General features: G+C 47.5%; 11 protein-coding genes across 11 annotated transcripts; 3 read left to right on the top strand and 8 right to left on the bottom strand.

Annotated features, from left to right (window-relative positions):
- Nucleotides 1-760: 760 nt before the first annotated feature.
- EYB26_005215 (uncharacterized protein) lies at nucleotides 761-1,177 on the bottom strand (the record flags this gene model as incomplete). Its single annotated transcript, XM_054264505.1, has 1 exon — nucleotides 761-1,177. The coding sequence occupies one exon, from the start codon at nucleotides 1,175-1,177 to the stop codon at nucleotides 761-763; it is 417 nt and encodes a 138-aa protein (XP_054120480.1).
- A 1,179-nt stretch (nucleotides 1,178-2,356) lies between these two features.
- On the bottom strand, nucleotides 2,357-3,396 carry EYB26_005214 (uncharacterized protein; the record flags this gene model as incomplete). Its single annotated transcript, XM_054264504.1, has 2 exons — nucleotides 2,357-3,104; nucleotides 3,161-3,396. The coding sequence occupies 2 exons, from the start codon at nucleotides 3,394-3,396 to the stop codon at nucleotides 2,357-2,359; spliced, it is 984 nt and encodes a 327-aa protein (XP_054120479.1).
- Nucleotides 3,397-5,343: 1,947 nt separating this feature from the next.
- EYB26_005213 (uncharacterized protein) lies at nucleotides 5,344-6,551 on the top strand (the record flags this gene model as incomplete). Its single annotated transcript, XM_054264503.1, has 3 exons — nucleotides 5,344-5,508; nucleotides 5,559-5,974; nucleotides 6,035-6,551. The coding sequence occupies 3 exons, from the start codon at nucleotides 5,344-5,346 to the stop codon at nucleotides 6,549-6,551; spliced, it is 1,098 nt and encodes a 365-aa protein (XP_054120478.1).
- Nucleotides 6,552-6,774: 223 nt separating this feature from the next.
- On the bottom strand, nucleotides 6,775-8,527 carry EYB26_005212 (uncharacterized protein; the record flags this gene model as incomplete). Its single annotated transcript, XM_054264502.1, has 2 exons — nucleotides 6,775-7,024; nucleotides 7,080-8,527. The coding sequence occupies 2 exons, from the start codon at nucleotides 8,525-8,527 to the stop codon at nucleotides 6,775-6,777; spliced, it is 1,698 nt and encodes a 565-aa protein (XP_054120477.1).
- Nucleotides 8,528-9,232: 705 nt separating this feature from the next.
- EYB26_005211 (uncharacterized protein) lies at nucleotides 9,233-10,356 on the bottom strand (the record flags this gene model as incomplete). Its single annotated transcript, XM_054264501.1, has 6 exons — nucleotides 9,233-9,396; nucleotides 9,446-9,594; nucleotides 9,651-9,956; nucleotides 10,014-10,090; nucleotides 10,156-10,169; nucleotides 10,260-10,356. 6 exons carry the CDS (start codon nucleotides 10,354-10,356, stop codon nucleotides 9,233-9,235), a joined length of 807 nt encoding a protein of 268 aa, XP_054120476.1.
- Nucleotides 10,357-10,889: 533 nt separating this feature from the next.
- EYB26_005210 (uncharacterized protein) lies at nucleotides 10,890-12,440 on the top strand (the record flags this gene model as incomplete). Its single annotated transcript, XM_054264500.1, has 4 exons — nucleotides 10,890-11,013; nucleotides 11,089-11,235; nucleotides 11,306-11,376; nucleotides 11,436-12,440. 4 exons carry the CDS (start codon nucleotides 10,890-10,892, stop codon nucleotides 12,438-12,440), a joined length of 1,347 nt encoding a protein of 448 aa, XP_054120475.1.
- Nucleotides 12,441-12,576: 136 nt separating this feature from the next.
- Nucleotides 12,577-13,812, bottom strand: EYB26_005209 (uncharacterized protein; the record flags this gene model as incomplete). The annotated part of the gene is made up of 4 exons (XM_054264499.1): nucleotides 12,577-13,345; nucleotides 13,405-13,474; nucleotides 13,533-13,587; nucleotides 13,660-13,812. The coding sequence occupies 4 exons, from the start codon at nucleotides 13,810-13,812 to the stop codon at nucleotides 12,577-12,579; spliced, it is 1,047 nt and encodes a 348-aa protein (XP_054120474.1).
- Nucleotides 13,813-14,673: 861 nt separating this feature from the next.
- On the bottom strand, nucleotides 14,674-17,008 carry EYB26_005208 (uncharacterized protein; the record flags this gene model as incomplete). Its single annotated transcript, XM_054264498.1, has 2 exons — nucleotides 14,674-15,872; nucleotides 15,934-17,008. The coding sequence occupies 2 exons, from the start codon at nucleotides 17,006-17,008 to the stop codon at nucleotides 14,674-14,676; spliced, it is 2,274 nt and encodes a 757-aa protein (XP_054120473.1).
- Nucleotides 17,009-19,216: 2,208 nt separating this feature from the next.
- On the top strand, nucleotides 19,217-20,563 carry EYB26_005207 (uncharacterized protein; the record flags this gene model as incomplete). The annotated part of the gene is made up of 1 exon (XM_054264497.1): nucleotides 19,217-20,563. One exon carries the CDS (start codon nucleotides 19,217-19,219, stop codon nucleotides 20,561-20,563), a length of 1,347 nt encoding a protein of 448 aa, XP_054120472.1.
- Nucleotides 20,564-20,737: 174 nt separating this feature from the next.
- Nucleotides 20,738-21,275, bottom strand: EYB26_005206 (uncharacterized protein; the record flags this gene model as incomplete). Its single annotated transcript, XM_054264496.1, has 4 exons — nucleotides 20,738-20,789; nucleotides 20,946-20,958; nucleotides 21,025-21,168; nucleotides 21,230-21,275. 4 exons carry the CDS (start codon nucleotides 21,273-21,275, stop codon nucleotides 20,738-20,740), a joined length of 255 nt encoding a protein of 84 aa, XP_054120471.1.
- Nucleotides 21,276-21,836: 561 nt separating this feature from the next.
- EYB26_005205 (uncharacterized protein) lies at nucleotides 21,837-22,793 on the bottom strand (the record flags this gene model as incomplete). Its single annotated transcript, XM_054264495.1, has 3 exons — nucleotides 21,837-22,438; nucleotides 22,533-22,646; nucleotides 22,694-22,793. 3 exons carry the CDS (start codon nucleotides 22,791-22,793, stop codon nucleotides 21,837-21,839), a joined length of 816 nt encoding a protein of 271 aa, XP_054120470.1.
- Nucleotides 22,794-24,429: the final 1,636 nt, after the last annotated feature.

Raw genomic sequence — 24,429 nt, 5'->3', positions numbered from 1 at the left:
TCTTTTCGTGCCACGCGTTGATGCGTCGTTGAACAGAATGCAGTAGAGATCAAATCATTCAGGTATTCGGGCACTTGACTGCATTTGATCTTGGTTATACTGTCTAAGCTGCGTATGATCTGCGAGCTGTCTGACTCGGAAGTTCTTTTGCATCGCCGACCCTGAGTTGTGGATGCCAGGCAGTGATGAATGTCATTTTCTAGGCGCTCACGAATCTCGATCGGTGTGATCTTGGAAAGTGATGCTTCCCTCGATTTTTGCTCCTTAGGGGATGATGCAGAGAAGGCTTGCGCCGAAAGCAGAGAGAGCACGTGCTGGATTGTATCGTCGCCCAACAACAGGCTTTTGCAAGGCAGCGTATCTGCATCTCCTTCTTTATGGTCTGGTCTATGTTCCGCCGGCAGAGAAATGGTGATGTCTGGGATAGATTGGCTAGCAGACGGCGGAGGGCTTTGGTTAACGTCCAGTTTCTCCGTGCAGGATACGCGTGTATTGGAGGTGGATTTTATGGCTCTACCGACATCGCTGACTCGTATTGCTCTGATTAGGCATGCTGGATTCGTTCGAAAATTCAAGTCAATATGCCCATTCAGTTCAGGCGTCCAGAACTTGATTTGTCGCAGCCGCTTTGGTGTCGTTGGCTTGGACACAGTGATCGATCCCTCCCAGATTTGATCAGATACCAACGCATCGCTATCAACAGGAGAATCAGAGACCTCTTTTCGCTTGCCAAGCAACACGGCACTGGTATTAACTGATTCTAGAGATAAGTTTCTGGCTTGGAATTTATGTCTAGCGGCGCTTCTCGTCCTTCTCGATGCTGGAGACGGGGAATGAGTATCAAATTCTTCGTCTTGCTTGGAAGGGTCCTTGGTCCCCTGTAGTTCGTCTTGGGTTTCATTTTGAGGGGACCCGATGATATTATCATCATGTATTGTGGACTGGGTATTGGTGCACGTTTCACGGGAGTCTCCCATCCATAGTCCTCCGTGATGTCTGTGACGATTGAAGCCGAAGGGCTGAATATCTCGTCTGCAAGCGATGGAGTAGAAACTTCACTATCGTTTGAACCACTGCGACGACGTGACTCGCTACTGCCACCATTCAATGTTGCACCTATTATCTGCGACGGATAATCCGGTGAGTTTCGGCCAGATTCGCCGTCACTTTGTGCCATTATTAGGTTTTTTAGTTTTTTTTTTCAAGTTCATAAAGCTTGAAAAATTGATTGCTAACTCTAGGTATTTGTCTGAATGAAAATCGACAACTTGGAGTAGACTGACGAGGAGGGGTTCACTACTCTTCACATTCCACGAGACTGAAACCTACCACTCTCCTTAATGGCCATGGCCACATGTAGAAGAAGACAAAGAAAATCACCTCCCCCCCCAACAGGATACATTTGCGGCACAGCAGCCATCTGACTTCGCCTCGACAGAGCCATCCGGGAATACCGTCTGTAATCCAAGTTCTTTAAGGGGGTTGGGTTGGATGGATTGCAGCTGTGTATCACTCTAATGTCACCTGCCACTAGAGTAGGTCAGCTCTTGATAACAAGTGGTTTTTTAAGAGTCATGTTGGCCACTAGTTATATAGTAGTCTCTAGGCTCGATCCATTTATCTGTAACTTGAACTGCTTCGTCGATTCAGCCTTGCGCGTTGTTCACATTCTACATAGTCTAGACTATATGTCCTTGTTCGACCTCTGGAATTCGGCGCAGTACGTACCCTTGACGAGACCACCGTCCCACCATAATGAAAAAATCATCAGCTGAGGCATGTATGTGTTGCAAGATATGTGCAAGAACTATTCGAAGTGGACTTGGGATGTTCTAGAGCCCAGGGGTAGTTAGAACTGGGAAATACATGTAGATCTCAGGAATCGTTTTTTCGAGGATACGTTAGAGATAAAAAAAAAGTATTAGCGCTAACTAGGGTATAAAATATAGAGAGAGATATATCGACCGACGTCTTTCTCAACGACGACGGCGACTTGATATAGCAAGATCTGGTAAGTAGGAACCGTCAGATTTCACATGTGCTGTAAAGATTATCGAATGATGAGCATGGTGGTATGGTCTCTCGAGAACACTAGGCATACAAGAACCAAATGTGCTTTGTAAAACGTAACGGTCTGATATTGATGATATTCTGTATTGTGATGTACTTGATACCCTGACATCAAAATTTATAACACATGTCATAACTCCGAGATAAAAATCGACCCCGAACCCAAACACCTTAACTAAAAAACAGAGATTGAAGGATCAATGAAGGTTTGGTATATACGTTTATCCCTTTCAAGACAACAAAATATTAAAAAATCAAGGGGCTATGAGAGCATGAGATGAGGCGATTATTTAGTAGCCTTTTTAGGCGGCGGTGGGAAGTAGGGTTGTTCCTGTTGTTGTTCGCCCGCTTCAGAAATATTCACGGAGATGTGACCACCGTTAGGGAATGAAGATGTTTTGGGCGTATTCCAGTTCCGGAATGGAAGGTCACTAGACGACGATGGAGATGGATCGTTGAGAGACTGGTATTGTGCCTGACTTTGGAAGAAATGTGTCTGATGAAAAGGCGAGTACATTGGTTGAGGCGATAGTCCGGGGGTGTACGCGGCTCCAGGCATGGCTGGGGGAGGGAAAGCAGGCGAGTTTATGATATCCTCGTACTCGCGCAAAGCACGGTCTTCGGCTTCCTTCTCTTCGCGCTTCTCTTCCTGGCGTCTTTGCCATGCATCCTTCTCTTCTTGGCTCGCGAAGCAGGACATGATCGCCAGTATGGTTTCAACGAAGTATAACACAACGGCGACAACGGTCAAGGCGAACAGGGCTTTGGCCTGTTGACAGTATCCGATGTTACTGCGGCTATAGGCCACGCTGCATGACTTGGTGATGTACCAAGGTGGGCCATGTTGGGGGTGACGAGAATCCGTCGTGTCGGAGCCGGCTTGGAAGCATGCAGCAATGATGTAGAGGATGCATAGGATGCCGTGCACGACGGCTGACACTGGTGGATAGAAGAAACGGAGCACGTGGACCGGCACTTTGGCTAGAATGATAAAGGTGCTGAGAACACCGATGATAAGGTCGTAGTTGTACACTCTGAAATATAATCAGTTATCTTGGATTCTAAGGATCGCCCGAGAGAAGTAACGTACACTGAACTCCAGACAATAGGCACATTGTATGTTCGGCCATTTGTCAAAGCGTAGACAATTTGATTGGGAGCGCTATTGAAGCCGTTGTTTGCTCCATCTTGCCATAATTTCGTTGTATATGTATCGTGTGAAGCAATACCGGTCAAAATGAGTACCGGCAGAATAAATGGAATTTCAGCGATCATCAAATACAGCGCCAAAGAATGGTGCTTGTATGCTCTGGGAATGAACACCATGTTGGCAAAGCAGGTCACTGCTATCCGGTAATCGACTTAACCAACTGACAAAGTTTTGAATCCTAGGTACTGAAGCTCGATTCGAAGGTACCTTCACGCCGCAATCCCTCAAGCCAGTCCGGCTGGCTTCAGCTCATGCCGTATAGAGTCGGAAGTCTGAATGTGAGGGAATTCGAATGGTGCTGAGGACGAACATTCCTTAAAGATTCAGCGAGGGAGAGGGATAAGCTCATAGAAGAGGCCATGACAAAGAACTGCTGTTGCTACTGCAGTAGGTCGCACAATGTGCCTGTCTGTGCCTGTGCCGCAAACTCAGTGCTTCTGGTGAGGGGGGCACCGGAGCTGCAAAGTGCAATGCTCGAATACAAGGCCAGCCATAAGCGCCGAACAAAGCACTTTTACTCTGAGCCAGCCAGTCAGCGTTGAGAGAAGCGTTCTTGTCTGCAAAGAGCGGGGGACGAGACGGCGAGCGGGAGATGTGACGGACGTGCAGCCTCAGCCAATCACCGCTGCAAACACCGCTTTTCGCTGCAATCCATCACATTTTAGCGCTTTTCTGACCAGGCCACTCGATGTCCATTGAAGGATCTTCCTATCGCCGCTAACGATCCATGTCTGATTGATTGGCTGGCTGATTGGTGATTTTGTGAGTCGGTCTGCATGTGCCTAAATAGTACGAGTAGACAATGCACTGATAACTAGACCATAGTTATGCAGTGTGTCTGGCCTTGCACGGCGAGTCACACTGTTGGTCGAAAAGAGCATTACTACATATGTGTGTGACCAGACGTCTAACAATCACCGATGAGATGTTCGAGGCGCCGATCGACAGAGGACTAGTTAACTGCTGGGGTCTTGGAGGGAGAACTCCGGGATGGCTTCCAGCCGGGTAGATCATCTATTGTCCAGTTTCGACCAATCATAGTGCCCATCCCCTTCCAACAACATATTTCTTGTTGACCTTTATCCTCGGTTTTATCTGCATCTACTTCCTGAGACGAACGTAGCTCTCCTCGCACAGAAAGAATGATTAGGTGCAGGACCGTGGAATTGATGACAATGGGGATAGCTTCATGTACGGAGGCACGTTTCCTGTTGGCATTAGCACGACTGTTCCGTCATCTCTGTATTTCCTCGTGTACTGTGCACCTGTAAGTAGATACAGTATCTCTCGAAATTTTGTTAATCATGCAACCTGAACTGTCCAGTATACTCTAAAGGGCAAGGCCATCCGGTCCTGGCCGGCTTCCAGGTTTCTGTTACCTCACGACAACGGCGATGATCGGTTATCCATATCCTTGGTGAATAGCCGCGAGACCTAAGAAACGGTTTACAATATCATTACGGAGTACTCCGTAATAGGGATTGAAATTCTATCAATTGAGACGAGGATACTCCGCCAAGATTGGTTGAACAGTAAGCCCGGCTTAGGGCTTTAAACGTCACGCCTCTTTCCTCTAGACAAGCCCGAGCAGATCCAACACCAAACAATTGAATAGATAGTAAATAGGGTGGTGCTAAGCCTAGCTAGAGCGCAGTACAGAATGTCCAGGCATAAACACTAGTTAGTTAAGTTAGCTATTAAGTAGATAGTTACGTAAACGTAACATTGAATTGTGGAAGAATCGTCGTGTAAACTTCTCACATTGATTAGATACTGTATGTAATTTATACACGTACCGTTACGATACAATACAGTAAAGAATGCATTAGCGACGTCATATAGGTATATAGATCTATTCTGGACCTCCTCCAAATACCATCCAAACTTCTACAGCTTGTTCACAGCCCAGATATACAAGTCGCAATGCTTCAAGCCAGCTCTCAATGCGTTTGGTGAAACTTATACGAACCTTCAATACATGTAGTTTAAAGTGCACAATTCTTCACCCCGCGGGGAACACATCCCGACGACAACTACTACTTTGGCCTCGCAGTGTAGCAACCATGACCACACGCAAACACTCTATTCCGCACGAGACGCGCACAGCAGCCGAACCACGACAGAACAAGCTCTATACCGTTCGCCTAGCGCGTATTGAGCAGATTAATCCATCAGTCCGACTGCTTCGGCTTGCACTACCGCAAGAACCGCCCTTGGATGAGACTGTCGTACGTTACCTGCCCCATCCCGATGCTGTTCCTTGTACTGACCATGGCAGCTCGACGATCAATCACAGGAAACATTCTCCTTCCTCCCTGGACAATGGCTAGACGTCCATGTCCCCTCCATCCCACAAGCAGGCGGCTTCACAATCACCTCCACGCCCGCCGATGCGCAGCCGCTGCCCATCCCCGATCCAACAATCATCCAGGACGGAACGGAACAGCTATTCCACCAACAGGCTGAACCCGGGGTTGAGTCTACAGCCTTCGAGGGGCGATACCCGTATGTAGAGCTCGCGGTTCAGCAGTCACCTTCCAATCCACCAGCGGCGTGGCTGTGGAGGCCTCACGCGGAGATATTGGGTAGTGAATTGACGGTCAGGGTTGGGGGCAGTTTTGTATGGCCTCCTGCTCCTGTGAGAACGGATCAAATACACAAGATTGTTTTTGTTGCGGGTGGTGTTGGCATCAAGTAAGTCTGTCCCCATACCAACGAGACTGTGATATATCGACTAACAATGCCCCAAAAAAGCCCTCTGATATCGATCCTCTCCCACCTCACAGAAGAACAAACAGCCAATCCTACGATTCCGCTTCCTGAAAGGTCACCCAACAATCCACTACATATCCGATTCCTATATTCGACTCAGATTCCAGCTTCGTCAGCTCCGGATGAGAAAACGCTCGACCAGATTCTCTTCCTATCTCGACTTCGCAATATCGTACAGCGTACAAGGACCGTTACCAAACAGCCCTCGAAAATCAGGCTGGAGCTGGACCTCTTCCTGACTAATATCTCATCTTCTGCTGCCGCCGCACAAGCCGGCAAGGTACTTAACGAAGTGAAGGATGGTAGCAATGTAAACGACAGCAGTCCTCTCATACAGGTACACAGTCGACGCATCAATAAAGACGATCTTGATGCAAAGCCACGACAAGAGGATACGGTGTATTACATCTGTGGCCCGCCGCCAATGACGGACGAGTTTGTGCAATACCTCGAGCCTGTGGTTGGCAAGGAGAGAGTTCTTTACGAAAAATGGTGGTAGCCTGCTACTCCCCCAAACAAGAAAAGACAGGTCATAAATATATAAAATAATATGCTAATCACCTAATACCTAATGCAACTGCGTATAGACTGTCATAATGAAAACAAACACATCCAATTGCGACTCCCAAAAGTAACGAATATCCAGTGGGTATACTTTGTAAATCAGCATGAATCTCCTCCTCTGTTGAAGAACGCTATGAAAAGGAAAAAAAAGACTGTTATCAAGCTCGAACCTGGCCCGCATCGACAATCATCATCTCGTCAATCCTCGACTGGGTATCGCCATATTCAAGACGTTTATAAGTCATGATTCGGCCGGGGCCCATGTCGAATTCAAAAAATCGCATGCGGCGGATGAAGCCTCCATAACCGCCGTAGCCACCGAAACCAGAGGCGCCGCCGTAGCACATCCATAAGTTTGGTTTGTCGTTCATGTCTCGGTTGAGCATGCAGTAGTCGTTGACGTGGTCGCTATAAGGTTGATGGTTAGTTTGGGGTATTTTTTTTAAGATGGGAGTAGACTTACTGTCCACAGCTCACGAATAAAATATTCTGTTCAACGAGGGCATCCATAAATCCAGAATTAAAGGCCGGGGCCGTTGGTGCCTCCAGCCAATTTCCCTTCCAGGTATTGGTATCCTCGCGATACTCCGGTAACGGAATATGAATAAAAGCCATATCCATATGCATGTGGCTGTATTGACTATGTTTCTTCTTCAAACTCTGAGACATACTCTTAAACCATTTGATTTGACTAGGTTTGATCCAGTCGTATCCCCGGAAGTGACGCTCATCCGGCGAGTAGGAATGTGTGTCGAGAAGATATAACGTCAGTGCGGAATGATGGGTACTCGATCGACCCATGACTTCGACAATATAGTTTCCGACACCATCGATATCATCCGGACCAGCGGTTGATACTGAATAGGGCAGTTCTTCAAGAAGTGCCATTAATTGCTTGCGGCTAAGATTGCCTTCATCGTCGTGGTTCCCAAAAATAGCTGCATAGGGGATTTTTCGATCGACAAGCGGTTTGACGAATTTGAAAACGGCACTCTGGGCATCCTTGGATGTCTCGCCGTTGACTTCATCACCCGAAAACACCACGAGGTCCGGTTTTTCCTCATCCAAAAGTTTCTCGACAAAGTCCAACGTTCGGGGGTCCGCTTCACATTTCTCTCCAGGTACCTTTTCCTCGGGCACTGGATCTCTGCATGCGCCTGTTCCCGTGGTCAAATGTAAATCCGCCGCTTGCATGATCTTGAATCGCTCGCTATCGTTGATTCTGAGCTCTGGCTTCTTCAAAGTCGGCGGCACTCCCCGTCGAACCGTTATTCGAGCTTCCGTCGCTTCGGTCAAACTATTCAACAACACAACGGTATCCTTCACCTCCCACTGAGGACGTGGATCGACTGCGTCCGCACCAAACAAGACATCAACCGACGTAAGAGCTTGTTTCGAATCGCTAACATGCGGCTCAGAACTGCGCCTCAACCAAATCCCACCAGGTCTCGCTTCCCAGTCAGCTTCGGTTGAATCAATGGCATTGGGCACACCGCCTCTTGGGTTCTTCGTTTTCGAATCTAATAGCCCCGGATTAAATCTGCTGATCCGCAGGTCAATCACGACTTTATCGGTTTCGAGAAGTTCCTCCTCCCGCTTTCTTTGGAAATGTACATAGGCGGCGGATGTCCACGTATTACCGAGGTAAAGATCTTTATCGACTCGAGACCAGACCGACGGGTCAAGTGTGCAACTGGAGAAAAGGTTTATAGACGAACAGGTCACGATCGTAACGTCCGTAACGACAAAGCCAGGGTGATGGGTCGGCAGATGGCCATGTATAGAATTCGGTAGGACGCGAAACTGATTATCGATGAGGAGGATGATAAGGAAGATGAAGAAACCAAAGGCGCCGAGTTGCACCCCTGTTCTGACCTGTGCAGGGCGGACAGTTAGGTTAGATCTGGCCATGATTTGGACATGAAGTCTGGGGACATCAAAACACAAATGCAAGAATAGAATACAACGAAATCGAAGAACATACTATACGACGAGCCATTTTGGACCTTCCGTCCGTAGTCAAAATGAGGAGCCCGACGGACTGCTAAGTATCAACCAACGGGATTCATGCGCATTTAGGTGTGCAATAGTGGACAGGCACCTAGCGAGAGTGATCATCCGACAGAAGTAGCGGGCATTCAAACATGTTGTGGCGTCCGGAGTAGATAAGAAAATTGGGGCTCTATGTTCTAGAGGTAATGCAAAAAGAGCATGACATATATACCTATTCTCCGCCTCCCGATATGACAGCTTCGACAGATGTGCAGGAGGTTGGACAAGGAGCGTGCAGAAAGAAGTTCTTATGGTACCAGTTAAGTAGTCCGGGGAAGATTCCCCTTCGGCCGATCGGCCAATTAGGCTGGTTCCATGGGTCTTGCCGTATTGTATTTGGCCAGGTGTGAACACGAATATTACGGTAATTACGAACGAAATTTTCGAAACAGACAAATGACACATGCACAATGAGGTCTTGCATTATGTACAGCATTACAGGTACCTCTATGTCATTGAAATCTATGTAACATCAAGAAAATGCCCGAGCCAACCCTAACCAACAGGCTCTCTATTTTGTTTTCTCTCCCCAAAATCTAATCTTCAGCCGAAAACTTCTAAAATCTAAAGCCCAGCTTCACCAGCTTGTACCTTCTCTAGCCCTTCCTGTGCAACGTTTTTGACGGAGACTTTGCCCTCGTAGATATCCTTGGTGGTGGCAAGGATGGTGGACCAGTCCTCGAAGACGGTGAATGGCATTCCCTCGCGCTCGCAGTATCGGATCAAGTCTGTATAATGTTAGATGGGAGTACCCATAAGAAATGGATAGAGTCGTACCGTGTCCTTTCTTGGCAAAGAGTAGATCAGTCTCGGCAGCAGCAGACAAGTCAGACACGCCGTCACCGGCGTACAAAAGTGTTGGACGCTTATCAGCCGGCAAGGCGGCATATGGCTTGATCTCGAGGGACTTGTCATGACCGAAGTGGCTAAAAAATCAGTTCGTCAGCAATGATGCCAAACTCTTCTTGTATATAGTACACACCTGTCATCGTGGTACTTGATCTGCCAGCCTCCGGGCGAGTTAATGTCCTTGCCATCCCGACTCTCAACATCATTGGCAACGATAGCCAAATGCTTAGGGTCCGGCTTATGGCCGAGCAGTTCGTCAAACAGGCCGCTAATGATCGGAGCCATGCCAGAAGACACAACAACGATAGGGACGTTATTTTCCTTAGCCCAGTAGTAGAATTCGACAAAGTATGGATCCAATTTCATATTCTCCTTCAAGATCTGAATGCATTCGCCAAAACCGGGCTTGACGCTGTCTAACATGTCACGGAAGGCATCTCTAGAGAAGAAAACCATCAGCTGCTATCCACGAGTGGTTATTCGTACGGAGACTGACCGGAAGCTTGCTCTGCCTGTGAGGACGTCCTCATTTCTTTGTTTCCGCTTGACTTGGCCGTATCCTAGGTTATCGGTCTAGATGTGTAGATGTTAGAATGGTTCTTGGGCGGGCGAATGCGAATGCGACTGCGACTGCGTACCAAAAAGTCATTGCCTATTTAAAACGTGAAGTTAGTACGAGTTGTACACGATGAGATTAATCGCAAAGAAAGGCAAAAATAGAAGCAATTGACTAAGAACTTACTGTCTTTCAATGTGATCGTCCCGTCAAAATCGGTGAAGAAAATGATCTTGGGGTTGGATTGAATGTAAGGCAGATTTGACGGATCGATAGAACCCATGGTGAGTTTGTGAGAATATCAAGACCGTGAAACGAATGAAGTCAATGAGAGAAGGCAGCAGGAGAAGGAAAGAAAAGGGAAAAAAAGAAGGGTCTGTCGCAGAAGAGAGAGCGCAGATAAATGAAAAGATAGATTTTTAAGCCGATAAAGATTAGGAACGGAGTATAGGCCGGTGTACCTCTCTCATGGAGGGGCAAATCATTTGGTGGATGTACAGGGAAGACCCAGCGAACGGGCTTTAGGTTGCGGGGCTCCAGACAGCCAGCCCGCCCCCTAGGCCCATCACCATGGCTTTGATTGAAGATTCAACTCAGTAGAGCCAACAGTACATACCGTAACGTTCCGACGGATATTGTAACAATACAGTATCATAACCCGCGGAATTGTTTCCATCGCGTTTAGAGCCTTAACTAGGTAATTCGTTAAAAAAAAGTTCATGCTCCAACTCTACGATCAGACGAGATCGCAAACACACTGTCCGAGTCTGGAATCAATATTCACTACCGATCGGAAACAGCCCATCCTAGAATGGGATGGCTCGTTTATTCCAATCCTTCCGTCGGATCTTAGGGATCGCTACAAGCTCGCCGGCGCCGATTTCTTTGAGTCGTTCGTCCTTTCCTCGATCGATTGACACAGACTTCTCTGTCTTTCGCGGTATGCACCATATTCGTCGGGTTTGACACCGGAAAGGGGGGGGGCGCCAGGCTAACTCTTTTCCTCATACAATAGAAGGCGACAGGGCAATAATCCAGGGCCGGATCCCACACATCACGAAACCGCTGAAACATGGCAATCGCACCGAAGTGGCTCGAGGATATCTCAATCACAACGATATCATAGGCAGTCGAGTTTGGGATCTTATACAAGCACAAAAGGGTATATATAAGAGATATCCAATTGAGTTGCTGAGAAAAGAGCCTAAAGCTAACAGACTGAATTGCATCAGGAAAGGAATACCGATTGAGCTTACCCACATTGGAAGAATACGTCGTATACACACCCCGACTAGTCACGCCGGTATGATACGTACACTTTCAGCAAATTGATAAAAACCGGTTATTGATTGTGAATAGTAGATCTACGGAGCAGACGCCAGTTTGATCGTATCATTGCTCGATATCCACGTCATACCACCCGCGGAAGGCAGCCAAGACCAAACACCCAGACTAGAAATCCTCGAAGCAGGTACCGGCCATGGTTCTCTTACCCTCCATTTGGCACGCGCGATACAAGCCGCAAATACAAACCCACCGGCCATACCACAGAAGTCACAGGTTCGCATACTTGAAGAACGACCAGTGAGGTCGTACGAGGAAGATGCGGAGAAACTGGAAGCCCAGGCAGCAAACGTCGAGGATCGGACCGATGCCATCGTTCAAAAAGCATGGGACCAATGGCGTTCTCAACGAAGAGCTGTAATTAATACCGTTGACGTCTCGCCCAAATTCTCAGCACATGCAGAGCAGGTCGTCCGTGGTTTCCGACGAGGTATCTATGCTGGAAATGTAGATTTCCACGTCGGCGCGGTCGAAGACTGGATCAAAGACCAATTACAGCGCCGCAGAAGTCCGAAGGGCTTGTTCACTGGAGATGGTACAGCCGAACCATTCTTGTCGTATGCTATTCTCGACATGCCATCTGCACACAAACGGATATCACATGTAGTACCTGCTCTGCGACGAGATGGTCTGCTTGTAGTGTTCATGCCGAGTATTACCCAGATTGGAGAGTGCGTGCGGCTCATCCAGAAGGAGAAGCTGCCGTTCGTTATGGAGAGAGTCGTCGAATTGGGGATGGGCATCAGTGGTGGCCGGCTATGGGATGTCCGCATGGCGGTCAAGAAGAGCCGTGCGGATCCTTCCTCATGGACGAAAGAGAGTCCGAGTCGCGATGAAGATGATCACAGCGCAACGGAGGCAACAGACTCCGTCGAATCAGGCAGCATTTCCACCATTTCTGCGGAAGACAGCACTCAGGAAAATGTGCTGGTTTGTAGGCCCAAGGTTGGGTCTAAGATTGTCGGGGGTGGCTTCGTTGGGATATGGCGAAGGATTGAAGATTCGCCGAAAAAGAGAGATTAGATTTATATGACCGCTGTACTATAGACTAACTAATATGTAACTATATATACCATGTACAATAGTATCACGTACAAAATAGCACCTCTTGAGGCTGACGACACCCATGTATCATAGCGCATCAGCATAGGAGACAAACTCAAGCATCAACCTTTGGCAACCTCGCCTCCAACCACTCCGTAACGTCCTTGGTCATCGCGTCCCCAACCCCATCCGGCTCATTCATCAACTTATGAGACGCATCCTTGTATTCTTTAAAGGTCGTATCCTCCAGAAAATGCAACCCCTCCACCAACTTCTTCGTCGAATCAAACCATGTAATCCGATCATCAGTGCCATGCCCAACCCACAACGGCGGCACATCGCCCCGATAAACATAATCCTCCCTAATCGTCTTCTTGTAACACTCATTCAACCACGCACCTCGATCCAACATGCCCGCCAACCCTTCCAAGGTACCCGTATTATGAAACAAAACGCCCTTGTCGTTATTGAGGTCATCAATAACGGCGGGGTTTTTGGATATCCATGTAGGCTGCAGTTTCTGTACCATGGTCATTCTGGGCATGAGGAGTTTTGCAATTCGGCCCGCATATTCCACAATCTTGGATGGTTGGCTCGAAGGATGCACGGTGATCAACGGCGCTATGGACAGTATGCCCGCAACCTTGACTTTGGTCGTCGGTGTGCTGTCTTGTTGGTGATGGTATGGCGACTCGGGATTCAGGGCGTAGTACAAAACGTTCATGCCACCCATGCTATGCCCCATCAGAAACAAGGGGACCGAGCTTTCTTTGGTGAATGGGATGAGAGATTGCAGGAAAAAGTGTAGATCTGCCATGACGGCCGTTGTTGAGCCAAAGTGACCGCGGAGTTTGCGGTTGTTGATCACGGATCGACCCCATCCTCTATTAAGAAAGTCAATATACATGTAAATCACTTGAAATGGAAAAAAAAAAAGACTCACCGCTGATCGACGGAGCGCACCTCGAAGCCAGAGGATGCAAGGTTTGGGAAGAATTCGAAAAAGGAGTTGCCTATCGTGAGATTAGTATTTAGAAAAGAAAAGCAACCTTAAAAAACAGGGTCACTTACAGTGGTCACTGTATCCATGATAAAATGCAAGGATTGCTCGTGGTGTTCCCTCGGGCTATTATCAGAACTTTTATCAGTGAAATGTTCAATCTAAACGATAGAAATGAAATGTAGGAAACATAGGTACCTTCCAGCTCTTCGTATACAAAGTGGTTCCATCCGGCAACACCAATGAACCTTCTTCCTCCGTAAACCCGCCCATGGTGTTGTTGGTCGCAGTGGTTCTGTCTGAATCTGTGTTGTCTATGGGAGTATTCTCAATGCCAGAGAAAGCGAGCATGTCTTGAGGTTCGTTTTGTTTATTTGTCTGAATGACACTGGATGTTTGGATGATGGCTCGGGGTCAAGATGCCAAGCCAAGCCTGATAAAATAAATACGAGCAAGGATGGTCAATGATCAATCACATGAAGATTCGTCGTCCCGGGGATTGGCCAACTTTGGGTTCGGACTCGGTAACAGGGACAAACCCTAACTTTATATCGATCGAGTTTACAGAGAGAATTCTGAAGTCTATGAAGTCTACGCATACAGAGAATAAACTTTGAAGTAATACCTAATAGGAGGAAGACGTGAACATATTCAACACCATACGTACTACCGTAGTAGTGTTCCGCTGCCCTATCGGTAGCCTAACTACTTGGAAGAAATCGACAAACCTGCAAAACATTGAATGGAAGCGCAAATTTCCAAAACATAACTGAACAGACAAATAACCCAGCCGATAAACAAATACAAACAAACTAATACAACGAATAAGAAGAGTGGTGATTTAGGGGGTGAACGATAGTTGTACCACGCCAGAAGTCTTTTTAGAATAAAGTTGTTATTTCAAGAAGGAGAAGGAGACGAAGTAGGAGAAAGAAGGCGATGCTTGATAATACGGACCAAAAGCGATAACAATAGAGAGACGGGGATGGAGACAGGTAGAGGTTTCATCATAACACAGACCAAGGAAGCGAAGACTATGAAAGGGAAAAAAAAAAGACATCAACCCACGCAACACAAGTAGGAAACAGATTCCGAGATAATGGAAAAGAAAAACAGAGCATAATAAAGAAAAGACGAACCCTCAATCAAGCACACAGTTGAACAACACCAGCCCCTCATTATATGCTAACATGCACAACTGAATTACATCAATCAATTCGACCTATCTCGTGACGGACCAAAATCCGCTTCTATAACCTTGCCCTTTTTCCCCTTGACTGAAAACTCCGCCAGCAATGCGAGATGATCACTAGGAAAATGATAGTTGGGAAACCCTGGAACCCTCTGGAGATACTCCTTGTCCACCTCGCCGAGTAACCCTGTCACATGAAGAGCGGTGGACGAAAACCAGATATAATCAAGAATGGAATTGAAATCGGGCGTATAATTCGTAAAGGACAGTTCGCCAATGGCGCTGTATGCAGATTTGAGTTTAAATGGATGGGTCATGCCGACACGGCTGAGATTGCCGTATAGACGCTTCTCGAGATCTGGATGTGCCTCTGTCAATCCACCGTGTGCAAGGAGATTGTAGGCTGCTTCGCCAGGCGCCGAGTTGAAATCACCACAGATCAGGAGCGGAATCTGATCGCCTGAACTGTACTCCGCAGACGGCGCAGGCTCGACCGGAGTTGTGGCCTCCCGTGCACCATCCTCGGCTTCTGAGAACCGGAATGCTGTCTTGTCTGTGCATGGCGGGAATTTGGAGTACTTTTCGGAGAGTTTCGTGATCTCCTCCATCAAAATGGCCGTCTGGATGAGTTTCACATCTTTGAACGCCGGATCCCAGTAAAGATGGGCGTTGACGACAATCAATCGTGTTCCGGTCATTCGATTCTCCAAAAACACGACAACAGCAATGTGATCCTTCTGCCAGAGACGGTTGTAGATATCATCCTGACCCTTGGCATCTGGTCGCCGCACGGCTGTCTGACCAAAGTTGATCATCTGTTTGTCCAGAAGAATATACTTGCTGGCCTTGAAAAATGTGGCGCAACCATCAACGGTCTTGGCCTCCTCTTCATGCATTCCCATTGCACGGCCACGAGGCCAGTAAACGCCTTTGTAATCGTTGTACGCAAGCTGTTCTCTGAAGAATTCATTGTAGTTTCCTTGATCAATTTCTTGCAGACAGGCAATATCCGCGTCGTGGCTTCGGATCTCATTGAGAATGAGATCTCGTCGGAACTCCCATGCCAAGGCGCGTGATGGGACGTATCCATAGTGTGATGGGGACGCTGACTGATCGCAAAGTGTGTTGTATGAAAGAACGGTGAATTTGTCTGCTTGAGCTTGGGAGGACTTGGTCTCGTCGAGAACAATCCAGTCTCGATCAGAAGGAGGGAGATGCACTAAAAAAGAAAAAAAGTTAGTGAAATTACTCTAATAACAAGGCAATCAGGCTAAACATACCAGGCATTTCTTCTATCAAATACTTGATTAAAGCCTTTGTGCCATGAGTTTTGATCTGAGACATCAACGCCTCGTTCAAAGGGTTTCCGTAAATGCCTAACATTTCTAATCGATAAAGATAGCCCAATTCAAATGGAAGGCTTCGTATATGGTTGTCAAATGCGTAGAGTGTGCGTAGATTTGTGAGCATACCGATTTCGCAGGGCAATTCGGTGAGTTCGTTAGCAGACACATCCAAGTGTGTTAGGCTGCGGAGTTGGCCAATCGCAGGTGGCAAGGCTTTCAACTTGTTGTTGCTCAAATACAGTTTATTCAAAAATTTGTAATTGAAAAGAGCTGTAGAGATAGCACGGAGTCCCTGGCTTGTGAAATCAAGAGCCGTCCAGCCCTGTCGCTTGGTGTCTTTGGAGGCTACCGCGCTAGGTCGGTTGTCGTTGGAGGTATCGGTTCCATCTGTGCCGCTCGGAGCAATCTGAATGCCTTTTGTCTGTTGAGCGATCGTCCGTGCGTAGTAGTGAGGGGATGTTGCTTGTCTAGCTTCGTTGGCAAGCTGCAATTGCTGCTGCCAGTGCTCGTTCATGGAGTCGTCGATTTCGTCTTCGACGTTCCCGGGAGTCCCATTTTGTATGTGACTGGGAGTGAAATGAGGAGTCGTGCTCGCTAAAGCGCCGGCAGGAAAGTTCGGTTGATGGCTAAGTTGATGAGTAGCCTGGTTGTGATGAGTGTGATGGTGTTGTTGGGCATGGTGAGGATGGTGGTTCTGATGTTGAAACTTGGGCATTTGCATCGCAAACCGTTGATGGGCCTGGCTGCCATTCAACATGGCGGCATGTTGAGCCTGGTGGCCTTGGCTGTACATGCTGTATGCGTTGGAGATCGTGTCAGGGATCGTGTCAGGAATTGAATGCGGGGATCGAGAGGTTGGGGTAGAGTCGGATTGAAGTTTTGCTCTGCGAGGAGAGCCCGTGTGATTGCGTAAAAGAATTGATTGATGGGTCGTATTGTGAGCTAATGGCGCTGGAAAAGAGAACTGCCCGACACCAGGCTGTTGAAACCTATAGAGACCATCTGCCATTAACGTGGCAGACGAGTCCGAAAAGGGAGCCCTTGGCGGGGAAGCTTAATCGAGGGGACTCGATTCCTCGCCAAGAATGTTTCTGGGTCTGACGAACGGTCGGAGGAGATGGAAATGAAAGATCGCACTCGTTCTCTCCTTCTCTTCAACATGGGGTCCTGGATGGAACCTCCCTTCGCACACAATGACTAGGCGGGCAACGTCGAATACCCTATATCATACGGAGTCACGCAATGTAGCTTTGAGATATTCGTCCTAGAAAGCAGGCATATGTGTATCTTGTCGCAAAATCGTAGCGCGGCGGGAGGACAGCAAGTCAATGAGGCTGGGGAGTCACGAACTGGAAGTCAGTGGAAGCACGCAAGGGACATATCAGAACTCAGAACGCCGAACCGGTCGCAACAAAGAAATTTGCAATATCACCCAAGTGCTCCTTCTACACTCGGTTCCGTAGAGATGTGCAGGAATGCGGGCTGTGGTCGGGTGAAGGTATTCAATCAGCTGGGTTGACCTGGTCGAAGCGGTTTGCATCGAAGACGGAGATCCAGTGAGCTCACGTGACTCAATGACGGTGGAAGCGCGGATTTGATTGGGCAGGGAGGAAACGCCAAGACATCGCACTTGGACACTTCGAAAGCGAAAGAAGAAGCTGACTTACCGTCTGCCTGGCTGGATATTAAGCATATATCTATGCTCTATGCGTTTAAAAATGCTCGGTGTCATTGTTTGTGGCGGCCGATAATTTCACGTTTATGTACTCTGTAGCACATCAATTGGGGGCTGCCAGCCTGCCAGGTGGCAATCTTCAATATTTGCCATCGTACCTCGATCCCAGCGAGCGGTTGGAGCCAGTCTCTGCCCAACAGATTTTTCTACAATCGACTCTACAGAGTACATGGCCAAATATTCGCAGAGCTGAAAGCCCTGTCCAATTAAAGGAAATGTTACAAAGAAGTCTACCTTTATTTAGGAAAATTGCGGACGCCGCTTTGTTTCTCAACGGAGGCTATATATCCAGGGTTCTAATCAATCCTGGACACTGTGCTGCTACCAGCTGAAGCTTCGTTGTTGCGATGGACCGGTTTCTCGTGCGTACGTACCAGCGAATGCTCGATGGTCTCAGAGCTTCGAAGCTTCAGAGTAAACTTCATATCCTCTTGACTTCAACGACCCAGTAATTTATTCTTTACCTTACTGTACCTGGTTTGTTCCTGCACCGATACCAAAATTACCAGCCTGTTTGGCCAGACCGTCCACTTTACCGTATCGTCCGTACCATCCATACATTCCCTCGTACTTTAGGTTCAACTAAGCGGAGTGTAGTGTTGCTCAAAGCATGCGACCATCTCGTCTAGTTTCACTCATAATCGTGCACATTGACTAATAACTACGGTTTTAACGGTCTGCGAGCCCACGGACATTCCCGACATACGGTTAGCCCTGAAATCCTTCAACCTTATCCCCTGGCGAGGCGTAGCTTTGCGCTACTACTCGTGGTATCTCACAAGAGAGAGGGGCTGCGCCACTGCACAGGATCTTATGCCCGTCTGATTTGAACCTTTTGCGGCGTACAGAGTAGTCCCCTGATGAGAGGAGGCTGACGAGGGGGGCGAAACAGTCGATGATCGTTCTAGGAAACTTCTGGCGCGAGATACACACGACAAATTATATTAATCCACCACTGCCAGGCACGAACTAAGGAAGCATTTATATTAAGCTTGGCTTCTTATATATTAAGGCACGGCTTCTTCCCCCCCCCCCGTCTACGAGATCCCACATGCCTGCGTGCCCTTTCAGGTATTCAGTGTGTGTGTATCGAATTTATTATTGTCAAATCTTGGTCTTTACTACATACTTATGCCCTTATAATAATAACTTCAACCCCCATGTTGTTGGGCCTTCCTTGATCGGTAGACGTCAACGACTTTCCGCCGCCGGATACCACCTTATCAGGGATTCAGGACTCGCAGCCACAGTGTCAGTCATATGGACTTCTTGGAACAGATCGTGTAACAAAAAGGACGCCGGATCGATTCAGAACTTCAACGAGAGGAAACTTTTCTGGGTCGCATCAGTCAGATAGACATATATTCTCTGTCTACTCTAAGTTAATGCCTTATTGTCGACATCTGTGTCAGCTTCTACTACATCCAGTTGAGATCAGTTGATTTATTTTTATCCAATCTCCCCAATCGGATCCCGTGCATTATGAATGGTCCTTCGTGGGCGGGGTCCTCTGCGTATGTGCACCCTTCCCTGTTGACATCCCACCTGGAGGCATATGCAAACGAGCGACATGCGTCTATCGATTCATCCTCGACTAATTCTCAACCACGCGTTGGATCTCTATCCTCTGCGCCCAACCCAAATAGCTCTTCATTATCTACCCCCTCTCAGAACACAAATAATGGCGGTGCCGGCGCTGACGGCTCTACATCTTCCCTGTCTTCTGCTCCTGCTCCGCTGGATTACGTCGCGAATCCTTTTACCAGGATAAATGACCGAACGTACTTTCGCGACCCCGAAAACTCCTATCCGTTACCATGCGACCTTCCGGAAATACATCGGCAGTCTCTTCGGACGATGACCCTTATTCGAGTCTTCGGTGCTCCGTACTGCGCGACGCCATTGAAAGATAAGCGACCGAAGAAGATCCTTGAATTAGCATGCGGCTCAGGTCTTTGGTCGCATGCATGTCACGACTATTTCCTTGAACAGGACGCCGGAGATTCGAAATCGCCAAAGGGCACATTGAAGGATAACAAGAATACTACATCCTTTACGGGTCTTGACATTGTCTCCATTGCGCCGGATTTGCGCCGGAAGGGAGTCGATTGGCAGTTTGTTCGACACGACATTCGCAAGCCCCCTCTACCATTTCCCTCAGACCACTTTGATTTTGTATTCATCAAGGATGCCGGACTATGTCAGTCCGCCACAGCGCAGCAAATAGATCTGCTGGGTGAACCCTTGCGAGTACTCAAGCGTGGCGGTATTCTCGAAGTGTGGGATTCCGACCATGTATTCCGTGCTCTTCTACCTAATCCTTCTCCGGCGCCCAACGTATCCAAGAAAGACCAAAAACATGCTGATTTCACTGCGACATACACCATCTCTCCCGCGACTCCGTTTGCTGCAGCACAGAACAAGTACTTACTCGACTACAATTCATGGGTGGAAAAGGCATTCGAGAAGCGCAAACTCACACCCATGCCATGCGCCACCATCGGCCTTTCTTTCACAACCGAGGCCGACGCGTTCCGAAGCGGGGGTAGTCGCCGTATCGCAATTCCGCTTGGCGCAGAGGTACGGTGGGAACAGACCAGTGGGCGGGGGAAGTTGAATGCTGAGCAGTTGGATCTACGACACACTGCACTCACAACTACCATTCAGATGATAGAGGGAATGGAGCCGATGTTGATGGAGGCCAGCGGAAAGAGTCAGGACGAATGGGACCGATGGTGGGCAGCCATGACCACAGACTTGTTGCAAAAGAACGGACTTGCCAATGGTGAATGTCTCGAAGTGGGTGCCTGGTGGGGCCAGAAGAGATAATTTTGTTTTGTTTTTTGGTTGGTTTGGAGAAACATATACGAAGGATGCGAACATGACAGCATGGTGTATTATTTTCAAGGATACCCGGGGATCGTTTTTGCTAGGAAAGGAACCGGAGTTTTGGAAGAACACAATTGGAAGCGGCGTTGGGACAAGACAGGTGTTTAACCTTGTTCATCGAGTTTGATATCTTTGTTTGAGTGTTCGGTATTTCTTCAAGAAGTATCTGCAATCGATTTTGTCGGTATTTTCTTTAATGCTCAATTTATAGGGTGATTTGTGTGGTGGAACAGCAAGTTGCTGTGCACATATATATATATATATATATATATATATATTGTTGTAGCATATCAAGACACGAACAACAACATTTAAAACTTACAATGCTTCCACTTCTAATGCGGAAAATCCGTTAATCAGTAATTTGATCATCTTCCAAGGGAACGAGGGAAAAGACAAACCCTTCTTCACAAACTCAGCCCTTTTGATCCCCTCTTCAATCTCCTTGGGATCCGTGATGTTCATCTTCGCTGCGAATGCGCCATGCAGTTTTGTTCGGAAGTAGTCGTATCCCAGAGGGTATTCGCGGCCCAGGTAGAGTAACTCTTTTGGTTTTCAAACCGGTTAATTGCAATGGAACCTGCCCTTGATTGAAGGGTTGCATACCCTTGTACACTTGAATGACTTGTCTGCGAAGTTCTTGAGTTGTCATTGTTGTGGTGTCGGGTTGTTTGTCGGCAGATGGTTGGACCACACTGTTTGGTTTTGGCTCAAAATGGCCAAATAAAATAAATTTCGACTAAAGTGTTTCTTCGAGAGTCATTTGGATTGAAAATAAAAGATGATACAACCACTTTGTATATCACTTCTAGTTGTTTCGTGTATGGTCTCAAGATGGCAGACAGTGGAGGTGATGGAAAGATGAGGTGACGTTTGTCCTGAGCCAAAGTTTGATGGTTCCCCGGATGATTACCTACCGTAGGTGTCTCTCAGTAGAACTACCACCATAGGATATATATAACGAACGGAATCCGACTTCTCCACATTCATATCAACAAACATCTAGAACTATTTCAGTCGATATCAAGGCCCTGTTTGTTATCGCCAGGCTCTATGTATGGAGTAGTGCCTCGTAATTCTTCTCTGTCCGATGGGAAATTTAACAATAACCTTTAAGCCACAATACAACTTGCATTTCTGTCTGAATTGGCGACACAACAGGGAGTTTGTAGTACTTGAGAACATACACCGATAATCCACAAAGCTGCCCTGACTAAGAAGTAACTGCCCATGCCGCCACCAGACAGTCGAGAGCCGCACCTTGCGTCGCCTCATTGACATCAGTCATCGGTCCCTCCAACGCTGATCCGGTATGGCAGTCTCCATTCGTATCATTTAAAGCATTATTCCACAGCGACCGAGCATTTGTCTCGATGAAATTCTTCCAGTTATCATGCGGATATGCGAGCTGTAACTGCCGCAATCCTCTGAAAAGGGGACCTTTAAACATAGCGCCCTGAATATCGCAGCTATTGTTTGCGCAATCCGTCAAGACTCCATTTGCATCGGTAAAGGTACTATTCGCGGCCGTTGTTGCATTGGCGATGTTGCCTGCGTACTCGAGATAAGAAGAATTGCCGGTAGCTTGGGCAAGTTCCACAGCGGCGCTGATAATTACACCCTGGTTATAAGAGTACTTGTTTCCGGTGGGCTGACATGTGTTGTTATCAACACCATCAACGACAAGCCAATCATCCCCAACAACGCCGATGTTGACGAACCAGTCCCAACCTGTCACCGCGGCATCAAGGTAGGGGCCTGCCAGATCAGAGGACACCCGGTTTGCTAAGCCAGCCGCCAGGGCGATGTAAAGTTCTGCATCCATATTTGTCAGTATCGCCCAAAGTCCCATAATCTATTGTATAGTTCTGGTCTATGTGGCTAGACAGTGTAGACACTAACAACTTACCGTTAGCAATTGAGGCAATGTAGGTTTCGGTTTTGCTCCAGTAAAGTCCGCCACATGGTGTATCCAGACCCCCCGAGATATCGTTGTAGATACTGATTGCCAAATTCAAATAATCTGGGTTCTTGGTCAAATCGTATACAGTGAGCCAAGCATTTGCTCACCACCCTTCGTCGTCATAATAATCATTGATAAAACCGGTATAGCCATTGAAACTCGGGGCGTTATCGTAAGTGTCGGAGTAAGTGTTGAAGTAGGTGCCATTGTAGCTGGAATCCAAGGACGAAATGTCAGCCAGCGAGGCCATCAGAATTGCCGACTACTACCAAGAACCGCCCCAAAGGCCGTTATTTGACGTTCCATAGTAACGCATCATTTGATCACTGGTTAATACTCATCAGCAAATCCTACCATTTTGTGAGGAGCTCGTTCTTGGATAGCAACAGACCAGGTGCAGATAGCATTCACATTATAAGTTGTGTCATCAGCTGCTACTAGGGAAGTAGCAGCTAAGAGAAGAAACGGGATAGTCATGACAGCAAACATTTTGCGGAGAAGGGAGTATACATGGACAGACTACAAGATCTCTGACTTCGTTGCGAACCGAAGAACCTAGGATATTAGGAAGGCCTTCTTTTTATACACCTTTTTTCAACCCATCAATGAAGATATGACTAAAAGGGAAAAGTAGACCGTAATACAACCTTATGGTTAACACCTCATCGTGATCAGCGTCGGATGCAAGTTATTGACCGAGATGTCTGGATATTAATTGCCGATCGATTAATTAGAGGTGAGATTTCTAACCCACAGTGACCTATCACTTTTGTGGCTGTAAAAGCTTAGTCCCACAGCATGACATGAAGCTGACCACGCTACACGGTTAGCTCCAAGTCCGATCTATGCTACTCGATCCTAGCTGTGATCTTTAGAACAAATAAAATGAGGATTGGCTCAGTACAGGCTGGAGGTCCACCAGAGGCCCAGTTTTGTAACTCAAGGAACACGATTGTACACATAAAGGAGAGCGCTTCTGGAGAACGCTACAGCTAGAATTATTTGGATTGGGCGCCTAGGAACCGGATTGATTATGGAGGTTCAATCGACGAACTCGGAACGTAATCGAAGAATACAACTAGAACATGAAATCTGCAGTTGTCAAAGTCAAGTGAAACGAGACATCGATTTAAAAATGTCACACTGTTAACGCGGTTTGATCCTGTGAATCAGCAAGGGCGACGATCACTCCGCCGAGTATCGTTTTCTGAATAGGATTGGTGTGTTGAATTAACGTTACAACGACAAGATCCAAGGCTGCATGTTGATCGAATACACCTCCAAACAGTTTACGCCGATTGGGATTAAAGGCCCGCCGAGACGCGTCGGTGATTGTAGTCATGTAATAAGCTATCTTCATTGAAAAGTGCTTGGCGTTTCCCACCAGAAAATGAAAAAGTTCGTGCAAGTGATCAACTGCTCACCCGTTTCCACTAAGCGATCATTTCCGAGATCTTACAACATTCATCTCTCCGGTCCTGTCGGATAAAAAGATAATGCGTGGATAGGTCGATCTTCTATGTCTGCGGCAACCCTTAAGCCGTGTCATGCCTGTTGCATCCCCAGCCATCTGTCAGAATGCATTTCCACACCGAACTTGACGATGAAGTGCAACCAATTGCTCAGGCGGGAGGGACACTCGGCTCTGTCGTCTGCTTCGAGGGGTCTGATGACGGCTGGTCCGATTGCGATGATGATTCGTTCGTAGAAGTTCCATTTGGAGCCTCAATGTCTGCAGCCTTCTGTTTGCGATCACGCCAACTTTTATAAACCCACATAGCTAAGCGGCCGCAGAGCACAGCACAGAGCACAGCACTGAAGATGCCAAATAGGGTCAAAGCTA

This window comes from Talaromyces marneffei, chromosome 4, assembly GCF_009556855.1.
Source record: "Talaromyces marneffei chromosome 4, complete sequence".
Lineage (NCBI taxonomy): Eukaryota > Fungi > Ascomycota > Eurotiomycetes > Eurotiales > Trichocomaceae > Talaromyces > Talaromyces marneffei.
Note: the sequence above shows the minus strand (reverse complement) of the source record. Positions and strands in the feature narration are given on the sequence as shown.